General features: G+C 39.1%; 1 protein-coding gene across 1 annotated transcript; it reads left to right on the forward strand.

Moving 5' to 3' along the window:
• The first annotated feature begins 886 nt into the window (after positions 1 to 886).
• On the forward strand, positions 887 to 10,243 carry FAM3B (FAM3 metabolism regulating signaling molecule B). The gene is made up of 9 exons (XM_032196370.1): positions 887 to 1,091; positions 2,312 to 2,362; positions 2,744 to 2,887; positions 3,624 to 3,747; positions 5,122 to 5,180; positions 7,292 to 7,342; positions 8,550 to 8,637; positions 9,374 to 9,506; positions 10,154 to 10,243. The coding sequence occupies exons 1-9, from the start codon at positions 887 to 889 to the stop codon at positions 10,241 to 10,243; spliced, it is 945 nt and encodes a 314-aa protein (XP_032052261.1).
• Positions 10,244 to 12,910: the final 2,667 nt, after the last annotated feature.

A 12,910-nucleotide genomic window follows, 5' to 3' on the forward strand; every position in this document is an offset into this window, starting at 1 on the left:
ATTTTCTGTATTTTCTGTATTTTGTTTTTCATGTGTGGGTTTTTGTTTGGTTTGTTTGTTTTTGTTTTTTTTTTTTAGGTACGATACAGGAATAATGTCACATAAAATACAGTATAGGGAATAGCTAGAGAGTTCAAATACTTGCAGAACAATAGATTTCTTTATGGGGGATTATAAACTGAACTTGAGGCAGTAATTTCTACTTAAGAAGTCAAACTTCCTTCTGACATGAATAAACAGAAGCAGAGCCACCAGAATGTGTGTATTGGACCAGATGTCTCTTCTGCAGTACAGTATGCAGACCAGTTAGGCAGCCAACGGAAGGTGGTAAGACCTGCAGAACAAGACTTGAAGAGAAGTGAACAACTTGGCTTTATTCCAGAGAGGGCAAAAACAGGGAAGCGGCAGAAATCATAAAATTTGCAGAGGGCTGTTCCAGGAAGAAAAGAAACGTCCTCTTAAGTGTAAGCAATTACAAGGAAGATTACGGCTAGGCAATATATACTGGCAGGTTGGCAAAGTGAACTTCCTGGATATTCTTGGCCGATGGTTTTATTAAACTAGATGTTCAGGACTGCAAAACTCAGAATTTTCAACTTTCTGTTTAAGGGACCATTATGTTTCGGGACGTGTAAAGACCAGGAAGTATCTCACGACCTCAAAGCCTTGGTGTTTTGCAGTCCTGGTGCCCTGATGATGCAGTTGTTCTTGTCAGCCTTCTGATGTGATGGGTTGGCTCCCGGCTCCCCTGTTGCTGACTTTACTCTCCTTGCCCTAACGGAGGAGAAAGGGCAGGTAGGGAAGCCTGAGTGAAAACAGAGCCTGTCCTGCAAAATGCTGCTGATAGTACCTGGACAGGCTGGAGAAATGGGCTGACGGGAACCTCATGAAGTTCAACAAGGAGAAGTGCAGAGTCCTACGCCTGGGGAGGAACAACCCCAGGCAGGACATGCTGGGGGACACCCAGCTGGAAAACAGAAAAGGACCTAGGAGTCCTGATGGACACCAGGTTGGACATGAGTCTGCATGTGCCCTTGGTGCTAAGAAGGATAATGGTATCCTTGGCTGCATTAGGCTGATCATGTCAGCAGGTGAGTGGGAGGTGATCCTTGCCTCTACTCAGCATTGGCGAGGCCACACCTGGAGTGCTTGGTCCAGTTCTGGGCCCCCAGTACAAGAGAGCTGTGGGCAGACTGGAGAGAGTTCAATGAGGGGCCACCGAGATGATGAAGGGGCAGGAGCACCTCTCCTGTGAGGAGAGGCGGAGAGAGCCGGGGCTGTTCAGCCTGGAGAAGGGAAGGCTCAGGGGGATCTCATCAATGTCCATAAATACCTGAAGGGAGAGAGCGAAGAGGACGGAGCCAGGCACTTTTCTGTGGTGCCCAGCGCCAGGACTAGAGGCAGCGGGCACAAAGTGGAGCCCAGGAGGCTCCCCCTGAGCAGCAGGCAGCACTTCTGTGCTGTGCGGGTGAGGAGCCCTGGCACAGGCTGCCCAGAGAGCTGTGGGGGCTCCTCCTTGGGATCTCCAAAAGCCGCCTGGGCACGGCCCTGGGCAGCCTGCGCTGGGTGGCCCTGCTTGGGCAGGGCTTGGAGCAGGGGGCCTCCAGGGGTCCCTTCTCACCTCACACATCCCACGATGCTGCGTTTCTGTAGAATGATCCCTGACTCTGAGGCACCCCGTGCCCACATTTCCCAACAAAGTGCTGCACAGACACTCACCAACAGGCGTTCAAGGGGTGCGCTCGTTCAGCCTTTGCTCCTGAGGGAACCAACTCTCAAAGAGTGCAGGTGGTTGCTGCCCAGGTGATCAGGCAGCACAAGCCTCCTCCCCACAGCCTCTTGAGCTGCGTGCGGTCAGGCTCCACAAAGTGTGGTTTTGCTGTGGAAAAAAAACAAAGTGTGTTTTTTGCTCCCGCTGCCTGTTGCTCAGTGTCTTCTCCGTGTCCAGTGTGCTCAGCCCTGCAGCACCCAGCGACTCGGCCGGGCAGGTACCCCGGTTCTCCACCTGTCCCCAGTGAGAGCACATCTGCAGCAGGAAATCCCTCCTGTGCCAGGCTTGACAGGGCTCTGTGGTCATCAGGAGGTGCCTCACAATTGTCTTCAAGGCATGGGGGGAAAAAAGCCTTCACCTGTCAGCATACAGGCTTAGGTCTGCCAACTTTTGAGGTGGAAGCTGTGGTGCCTGGCTGCGAGCCTGAGAACTTAATCTCTGCCAGAGCACAGCTCTCCAGCCCAACAGTGCTGCTGGTGAAGAAGGTTTCCTGAGCCTGCTTGATGCCTGAGTCATCTAGATCCAGATCCCATGTGTCAGCAAAGCTGTCATTGTCTTCTACCTCTGGGGGTGAAGGGAGCTCCCTGCTTGGTCAGTGCAGGTGTTTAAACCCTTCCTGTAGCATCTGCCTGTTGCACAAAACCAGCAGTAAATGCATACTACCTGTATAGTCGTGTGTGGTGTCTGGTACTTACTTTTCAGAGTCAAATTCTGCTAGGACTGAGTTGAACTTCATGTTTCTTTGCAGTATTATTGTCGTGGATTGAGGGGATTGGAGGAGGGGGGTATTTCTCCTTGATGATCGAGCTTTAGAAATGAAATGGGTTGTCAGAGATGGGAATGCAACAAACTCTCTATTGCTGCATCTCTGAAGGCCATTTTTTGCAGCAATGCCAGAAAAAAATACATTATTTTGTGTATTGCTATGAGTATATCTTTATGTCTTTGTGGTTTTCTCTTTCTTCTTGGCAGATATTGTGAAATTCTCAGGGCTTCTGTTGGCATCACTGTTGGCTTGGTACATGGGATACTTATTTGCTGTTCTTTTATCCGAAGACTCAATATCAACATCTATCGTTTATCTTCAAGACATTGGAAAGAAACCAGTGTTGAAGGGTATATAATTGTATTTCCTTTTTTTTTTTTCATTCAGTGTAAATGACAAATGGCTTTTTAACTAGTATACTATTGTAAGAACGAGATGGCTGTGTAAAGTTAATTAATTAGTGCAAGTCTGAACTTCCTTAGACACTATCTTTGATGAAAGATAAAGTCAGCCTATATTTAGCAGTATGCAAATGCAAAGAATTGACTAGTAATATAACAGTGCTTTATTTGTTTGCATGTAATCATGTGCAAAGCTCCAGCAGCAGCTCTGGTTCTATCACACGTATTTTAGAGTAACTAACCAGACTGTGACGTAGTTCTCATTTTTCTTCCTCTGATCTAACTGTGTGGTTTAATTTGTACATCTTTCTCGTTGTATGACTATGTTCTTGTGTGAAAAATATTTAAAATTAGAATTATAACTACTTACTTGAAGCTATCATTAGCCCTCATTTACTGTTAAATGAAACAACAGAATAATTAGTATGGTCTGATTTGAATCGAGTATATGGGACCTTTTTTTATCTAAATAAGCTTACTTTTGGTTCCAACAGCTGTTTGAAAGCCAACGATAACCTAAAGCCAGGCAAATCTATGATAATGTTGGCAGGATACTGAAAAACTGGCAGGATTGGCCTCCATATATATAGTTTGAGATCAGTAGGTTGACATTAAGTGGTTCTTTCCATGTAGAATTTTTTTATGTGGCATTCAAGAAAACATTTTCTTATGTTTGTTGTTGTAGCTCCAGCTCCCAAAAGGCAAAAATGTGATCACTGGTCTCCCTGCTTACCTGATAGCTATGCCTATCGGGTTCGTAGTGGTGGTGGCACAAGAAATCTGGCTAAAATCTGTTTTGAGGATGAGCTGTAAGTACCAGCCTGACTATAAATATAAGCAAGTGCTTTGTAGTATGAAGAAAGGTGTTCCATTTTGGTACGCTATCAGCAAGTAGGCTCCTACCAAGGGAAAGAAAAGGTTTCTTTCTTCAAAAAGATATGCAAAAAATAAGAAGGCCACTGTTGTATCTTCCCTTTTAAGTGCTACTAAGTATGCTGTAAGACTCTTAGGAACATGTGAGTTCTCCCCTTCTGTTCCAATTCTGAATTATTGTCTCCTTATGTCTGTCTGAGGTTTCACTTTTTATGGTATTTTTTGTGCAGCATGCCTCATGGGGTCCATCTTAAATACAACATCTCTGCTTCCTTCATTCAAATGGGCGTTGCGATGATGATTCAAATCAAGACAATCCATCTCTCCATGGAACTCTGGCCTAAAATAAAAGCTCAAAAATGGTGATATAGGGACTAAAGATAACTTGGAGATAGCTTGAATATATACTTATAAACACCTTTTTTTAAGTTGTCTTAAATTTTTCTCTACTTCCTATGTGTTCTACTTTTTTGAATAGAACATTTTTGTCATATGGGTGACTGTAACAATACTGTTTTCACTGAAGGGTGTGTTTTCCACTTGTGGACCTTGTAATTTCTGTGTAGTATACTTCCCTTTGCCCTGTCTCCTAGGTGTTCGAATGGCTTTCTTTTATTAGCTCTGACTGACTCATAATTTTTTATTGTTAAGTAGTTGTAATATGAGTGCTCGGAAGACGTGCCCTCTCAGTCATTTAAGCGTAGATAGAAATAATTCCAAACTGTTGATGACACTATTTAGATCCTTTTTCTGTCTTTTTTTAATTCTTAAATCTCAGGTTATTTTATTTGTTCCTCTGTATAAGCTGCGTTCAGCTGTTCATTTCAACTATGATTTTTGTGGTTCAGGATAGACAGCTTAAAACTTGTTGAATGGTCACCATCTTCTGAAAGTCGGTTTCATTCTTAGTTTTTTCAAACTGTACAAGTAGACCTACTTTAAAACCCTGAAGTGATTTTTCTTGTTGATGTAGTCCACACAGACTACTACCACCAAAAACAAACAAACAAACAAACAAAAACCATTTTCTTACGTTTGCTTTGTACTAAAGCAGACAGAAAGAAAAAGTAGAAAAAGATCTGTCTTGATCTGGCTCATTTTGCAAGACTCATTGTGCATCTTTGAAGGAAATGAACTGGCATAATACGCAAGATTTTTAAGCCATAGCTCTTGTTTACTACAAACTCCTGAATTAAATAACTGAAGAAAACAAGAACACCAAGAAGTGACTTAGCATTGGTGAATCTGACTTTGGATCAGAGCTTCTGGAAGGATGAATTTTACTGATACTGTGTTTATTTCAATTCCAGGATTATAAGTGAAGAGAAGGGTAATGTTGGAAGAGGTATAAACATTGCCATTGTGAATTGTAAGTAAGAGAAAAAAATGTTGGAGACATTTTATAATGGAATAAATTTTAAATGTTGGGATTTTTTTAGTAGGTAGTATGGAAGAAAAGGAAGACAATTGCAAACTTGATTTGTGTTAAATATAAGAAAAAATACTGCATGAGTAGTAGTATTCTGGATAAACAAAAGAAACGTTCATAATCAATATAAGAAAATAACAAATGTGCATACAGAAGTGGTATATGTGTATTTTGTCAGAAAAAAATACTGCTGCTTAAGTAACATAGCAAAATATCTGTGACCTCCAGCAGTAACACTCAATTTTCAGGTTCTGTCCTTGTTTTAAAGCATATCTACTGCTCTACTGATGGGGCAAACCATAACTGAGAATTGCAGTTCTGCTGCAAGGTACAAATTCCTTTTCCAGAGAAATTCAAGACTTGGAAAGAGAAATTCAAGGCTTGATTAAAATTAAACTGCCATTATATGTCTTTGCTCATAGGAGGAGCAGAAGCTGTAGTTTGTTCCAGATCTGGATGAACCATTTTAATTTAGATGAATGGGTATGGTGATGAGGTTGGGACTATGAAGTGTGATGTATTTTTTCCAGTTAACTACTGCATGTTTTTTTGTTTCCAGTGAGGAATCTTAAAAGCTTTACTGGTTATAGTAGGTAAACAGTTAACAGTGAGCTTTCAGCATAGAGACGTAGATGCCTTTGCATCCATCTTGAATGAGGAAGTTCTATATCAAATTTTACACATTTTAAAAGACTGAAAAAGCACTTCCTTCATCACATACATAGTCATTTTAGCTACCCATCCATCTCCCCCTGCAGGTAAATCTGTCCAGTGTCTCAAAGTAATTTGTAGTGAAACATATTTTCTGCATGTCCTCTAATTAAATCAGTCAAACTAATGAGTGTGTCCAATAAATTTCTTGTAGCATCCACATTCATATTTTATTTCAAAATTTCTCTTTTTTTTCTGAATGAATGTGCTCTTTTGTAAGAAGGAAGACAGAGCTATTAAGCCCAAGTTACAAACAGAGAAAGAGAAAAAGAGTTGTGTGGACCTCCACTGTCCATACTATAGTCCTATCCCTTTCCTGAGTGATCTCCACTTAGAAGAAGCCCAGTTCTAGGATCTTGTTTCACTAGTGACAGATTTTACCACCTTCTCTCCTTGTCAGTGTGATAAACCTGACATTTAGAGCCCTGTGATTGGAAGAATTTTCCTCCAGTATTTTACCATGTGTGGATCAAAGATATGCTATAAAGAAATCAGGAACTGTTGGATCTTATGATAAGAAATAAGTTGACGGTATAATAAATAGAAAAATACCTTTCACATAGCAGGGGTATAGGATAACCAAAGTAAATTAGCTCAGTTGACATGAATTTAGAAATTTGAAAAGTATTTCCAATGGTACATGTCTTCCGAAAACAAAAATAACCATCTCAACAGCAGCATAACCAACTATGAATATTGACCATAATGTTTTGGAATGACTAATTGTTTGCATGCCCAATTTTTGTTATGATAATGATGTCTGTGTGTTGAGTTTCTGTCCACTGAGATTCAAATAGTATGAGAGCCTGCACATCTGAATCAGGGCACCAAATAGGCACATTCACATACACCCAGGCTTAGCCAGTTTGCCAATGTATGGCCGTGACCTAGTGTTGTATGTGTGTATATATAAGATCATGAAAGTGCACAATAAACTGTATTCCTTCCTTAAAATAAAAAGTAATAAAAATGTTTTAATCATTAATGATGATTCAGATTCAGTCTGCAAGTGACTTCCTTTAGTTGAAAGGAGAATTCATTTATTTCCAGTGTGATTTTCTTTGACAATTTGCAGGTCTGTGCTGTAATAGAAGTGATTTCTGAACAATTTTTTTCAGCTGACTGTTGCCACAGGCAGAGACTATACAAAACAAAATATTATACCCAAATCTTAAACTTACATTTTTCTATATTCCTTCCAATTTAAAATTCAAACAAAAGGTAACTCAGAAGCACAATAATACTGAAAACTGGAGATGCCTTGCCTTAGCTGAAACTGCTGCGTATGCTGACTAAATGTAATAATTCTTGCTTATATTTCCTTTTTTTCTTAATTACAGATAAAACAGGAAAAGTGATATCAGCAAAATTTTTTGACATGTGGGAAGGAGGTAGGAAAAAGCACAGTAGAGCTTTTGTTAATGTTTTAGCATTAAGTAAAGACATATTACATATTTATCCTGCTTTTTAAAGGACTGTCTCGTTGAAAGGGATCAGCTAGAAGCTAACAGCTGTTGTTTTTGTTAGGATATGCTGTGGCCAGGTCTCCTGACAAAAAAATGTTGCCTTAAAAACTGTGTTTCTCCTGTTGGTTGAGTTGGTTAATGTTTATTGTAATTAATTGTCCTTTTTTTCTCTCTATTTTTTCAGTCTGGTAAGGATAGCACTTTTGCAGATACCACATCCGGATGTGGTATCTCAGTCAGCAAATTCAATTTTCTGCTATATTTTGTTCTATTCTGGTTGTAAAATCATCATACAAAATATGCTAGTCTGTCTCTTGGTATCCTTCAATGCGTCTAGAAAGAAGATCTACTTTAAGAATACCTTTCAATACATTTTCCAGACTTCGAATGATACAAATTTCCTTACTAACTAGTAAGGAGAAACAGAATGCTGTGAGGCACTGGCAGTTGATTCTTTGACCTCTTAAGAATGCTTATGGCCATGCACATACATGCATGTACATGCATGCATAGAAATCGCACTTGGTCTAATCATGGGGCTACAGTTTTATATACAGTATGTAGACAGCCATGTCCCCAGTGTTCCCGTTACACAAGATGCTTATTTTCTGTAGAATATAATGTATGCCTAGCAATTACAAAACCAATAAATAGCTTAGTGCTGCAAATAAGCAGCCCCTCTTAATGAAAACAGGCATACAATGGGGTGTGTTACTTAGCTCTACAATTAGCACAGTAGTTAGCACACAAAAATAAAGGCACAGAATATCAGTGACTTCTGCTGGACTATTCCATGTTTTCCCTGCTTTTGTTATATGAGGTAAACATAAGAAACCATCTATACATTTGTGTATAAATGTTTTATTTTTCAGAGGTTCAGAAGTATCTTTACTGGGAACTGTAGATCTAACTTTGCTCTCCTAGTCTTCAGTGAGAGCTAGCAGCTTTCTCCATCTTTCAGAATTAGACAGGTCCTCTGCCTGCAAAGAGAATAATTGCCTAATTAGGTCTCATTTTGAATAGACAAGGCCAAAAAGCGAAGAGAATTTGAAAGCAATAGAAAGTAGGTGGAATTTGTTATGTGTGTATATAAGGGAGAAATGAATAATTAGCCGTGTAATTAATTCAACAGAGCACTCAGGAGAGCTGGCGACTTTCATCAAAAATGCACCACAAGGGTCCCTGCTTTTGATGGTGACTCATGACGATGGAAGCACCCAGTAAGCAAATAATTCATTTTGAGAGAATAGAGAGATAGAGCAGCACATAGTCTGACAATCACTCTTTTGAAATGGTGTAAAGGAATGATTTATTTCATCATGTAGTCAGGGTTGTTCTCTCATTGCTTCTCTTTAGGTTTTGATTTCATATGCATTCAGTGCTTGTCCATATCATGTATGTTGATGCTTCCAAAGATGGAAGGAGTGTGTTAAACTTGTTTAAAAACAACAGTTATTCTCATAAAGGGCCGTGCTATTACCTCTGGGTCACATTCTTCTGTTAAGAAGCTATCTACAGTTCTAATTGGAATGTATGTAGTTAGCATTCCTTTTTACATCTTAACCTGATTCTTCAAGTCCTTTCAAATTGTATGTTATTTTGTTCTGAAGTGATGATATCATAATTAAACAGGAACAATCTTAATCATTTGGTTGATAAACAGTTGATGCCCTTGTCCATATTTAAAAAGGGATGAAATATCAAACAGTATTTGAGACAAAATTTACTTCCATTGTGCTGTTACAAACAAGTTGTATTAACATCAGGGAAGCAGAGAGGAATATATAATTTTGTTCTGTAAGTTTAATGGCATGCTACTAAGATAGCACTCGGGAAGTTTTAAACTTCTTATTATTGCTTCTGCTGACCTAATGACATAAACCATGAAGCCACTGTGTTCTTTTTCAGGTTGTTTATGTTATGCATTTTTAATATGTTTTCTCTAAATTTTCCTAGGTTACGAAGTGATGCCAAAACATTAATAGAAGCCCTGGGAAGTAAAGAAATACAGAATATGAAGTTCAGGTCAAGCTGGGCTTTTATAGCTGCCAAAGGTTTCAAGCTGCCAGATGATATCCAAAGAGAAAAGGTCAGGTTAATTTTATTTTCACTTTGTATTTGTCTGTATATCACGTATAACCTTCAGGTGCAGATTTCATGGAGCATCTGTCTTAACTGTAATCTGTTCAGTAAGCCTCAGTTGTACAAATCAAGTTCTCTAATGTGTCATCATTCTTTGCTTTTAATCTGGGCCACGTACACTACTGGCTTCTACCACTGCAGCATTAAATCATGTTGAGACTTTTTTTTCTGTAGACAAATTTCAGAAGTGACCGATGATTCTAGATAGTCTCAGTTTTGGAATGTCCAATCTGACATGCTGTATAGAATCTTGCATTTTCTTCTAAAAGGACAAATTCCAAGGACTTCCTAAAAATGATGACTGCTTTTATATCAAAACTGAGCAGTCTCAAATTGGCTGTCCATGAACAGCAATCCCTGCATCAAAAAAAAAAAAAAAAAAAACTTTTTGAATAACTTGTCCTCAGGCTTCAGGAAGTCTAAACATACCATTTTATATCAGATTGTGTTTACATCTGTGACCTGTTGTATTTGTTTTCTATAAGCCCATAAGTGCTTATCTGTATGACAGAAATGAGATTTAACAAACTTAATTTGTAAATGATAAACCAAGTATTGATGATGATGATAAAGATTGTTATTACTTTAAAACAGATAAACCACTCTGATGAAGACAAGAACAGATACAGTGGCTGGCCAGCTGAAATTGTGATAGAGGGCTGTATCCCAAGGAACTTGATCTGAACAAAATGTGTCCCTCATCAATAAAGATATTTCTATATTTTTATAAGTATGACTAGTAGGCTGCATCCAGAACGCAGTAAGCATCTGACCAGCAGTTGTAAAATAAGTCATGTACAGGTTTTACCCTTGCTTTCAACTGTGAGGTTTTTCTGTAGTCTGAAAACAATAGATATTTTGATGACAAGTGGGAATAAAATACTCTGGTTTAGAATTACAGTGGTCAGGCAATCAGTTGTAAAATACCAGGATTATTGAAAGTGATTGTACGTTGCCCATAGTAATTTGTTAGTTATGTTTTCAATACATGTTGTTTTTTTGGTTCCCTATAAAAACTAACATACAAATAGAACCTGGTATAACTGGTAATATAAAATCACTAGCAATAAAACAAGTTATTTTTATGTTAATTTATTAGTAACTTTGCTTCTCTTCAGAAGAAGCATGGAAAGAGTTGTTACGTTTGTTGAGCTGTTTTTGGTAATGTTAACTATATAGAATAACATTGTTAACATGTAAAGACCAAAATATTTTAATTATTTTAGCAAATGTAAGCTGCAAATTTACTTGGTTTGTTTTATTTTCCCTTCCTGTATGTTTAACTTAATTTAAAAATTTGTACTGACTTCATGCAAGCTTAAGTGTTATTCATGCTAACTGGAATGGAACATATATATGAAAGGGAACTGTAGGATCCATTTATTCAATGTTCCTTTTTCTGAAGTAAAAGAAGTATGTCTGGACTGTTCTTAACTCGTGTTTGTCCCACCTGTTGTTCAGAAGCATCCAATAAAGCAGATGCCACGTTGCTTCTTGTAATATTCAAACAGTTTTCAACTGTTTGAAGTTGCTTCCTGTAGCATTTCACTGTTTACAGCTGAACATACAGAATTAACCTAAATGGGCCAAGCCAATTGCACAGAGAATAGCTTAACACCGTTCTCCTTACGCCCGTCTATTATGTATTTGAAGACTGTCCTCATCCTCTCATTCCTGGACTGAATCTACCAGGTGCATTTTAATCTTTCTTGACATTCTTCTCATCATTGAAATGTTCATTTAGCAGCAACTTTCTTAACATGCTGTGCTTCAAATGGGCCACAAGCAGCCTTTGCAGCTCTGTACTATAGTCCTGCACTCCAGACTTTGGGCAGGAGAAGATCTGAAGTGGTGACCTGAGGGGGTGGCTGCCAACAGCCAGGGATTCAGTCTGCTCTTGCTTTCTCTTAAAAGGGTTAAAGCCCTCACAGCAGTGCTCCCTATCTCTACCCTTGTCATAGCTGCCACTACTCACTGCTGTGTTCCTTGCTTTCTGGTAGCAGCTCCCTCCACAGTCCCTAAAGCTAGAGTTTCTGCTGCCAGTTTAAGAACTGCTCCGTTGCCCAGGGACGCTGCCAAACAAAGCAGCTAAGTTAGTTTAACACAATTTGATTTTGGCAGACACAATGGTTATTCCTTATCACCTTGCAACTGATTAGTCAGTGAAAAAATGAGTACTTAAATGGCTGTTTCAATATTTTTATACATTTAAATCATTCTTCTTTTGTTCTTTTGCTTGTTCGTCCTACAGATTTCATAGGTAAAAGGCCTCATTTTGGTATTTTACATATCTAGTAGTACATGCACTGTTTGCAGTGAACTGTTGTGCCACGTCCTAAATTTGGGTGCATTCTTGAAACCTAGAGATTTGGATGAGAAACCCAAGATCTGCCAGAAGTTTGCTAGTTCTCAGTTAAGAAAAGTACTCTGCATCTGCTGCTGTTTCTTATATTTTACCAAGAGAAAGGAGAGATATCATAAGCATCTGTTTTGCATGCAAGACTTGCAGCTTTCTGGAGCTCTAGAGATATTCCAGAGCTTATTCCTCAGGAGATTCAAAGCAGCAGGCTGCAGATGCTCTGTAAATGCTTCCTAGGGATGTTATAGCAGATAAATTACATCTCACCTGTGCGTCTGATAAAGTGATCTAACCAATTTTACTTCAGCACTCATGTCAGACAAATCTGTGCTAATGCATACAGCTTGTGTATGTTCATTTTCTTAAGTGTACACCTTCACATGATCAGTAATTTGTTCAGGAAGCGTTCATGTTACTGGCTGAACAGTTACATCATAACTATTCCTTTACATCATAATCACCCTTTGTTACACGCCTGATATAATGTAATTACAGTAATAATGGTAAGTGAGCCTCAAGATGTCGAGCTCTGAGACAGTCCTGGGACAGTGCAGTTTGGCAGTGATTGCCTTCTACTCCAGCCCACAATTAAGTCAATTACAATTAAATTTTACATCAGTTTCTGTTTAGCAATTATCACAACATGTACTGCTGCTACCCTTTGGAGATAAAAAGCAAAATACAAAGTACAACCAAAGCTCTGCCATCACCAAGCCTCAACAGCATCTTGCTTTACTGCTCCTGTGTTTGCTTACAAGCCTTAACACCCTCAAAGAAATCCCCTCTTAATGTCATGACAAGAATGTTACCCTGTTGCCCAAACAACCTTTTTTTTTTGTTAGAAGGCCCTGGGCATTCGGTTTTGCACATCCACCCACTAGATAACTGCTCCGATGTACCTGGGAACAGGGACACCAGATACAAGCACAGTCCTTTGCATTATTAACACCCTGCCCATCAAATCCAGATCACACAGGTACTTCTTGTTTGGG

This window comes from Aythya fuligula, chromosome 1, assembly GCF_009819795.1.
Source record: "Aythya fuligula isolate bAytFul2 chromosome 1, bAytFul2.pri, whole genome shotgun sequence".
Taxonomy (NCBI): domain Eukaryota; kingdom Metazoa; phylum Chordata; class Aves; order Anseriformes; family Anatidae; genus Aythya; species Aythya fuligula.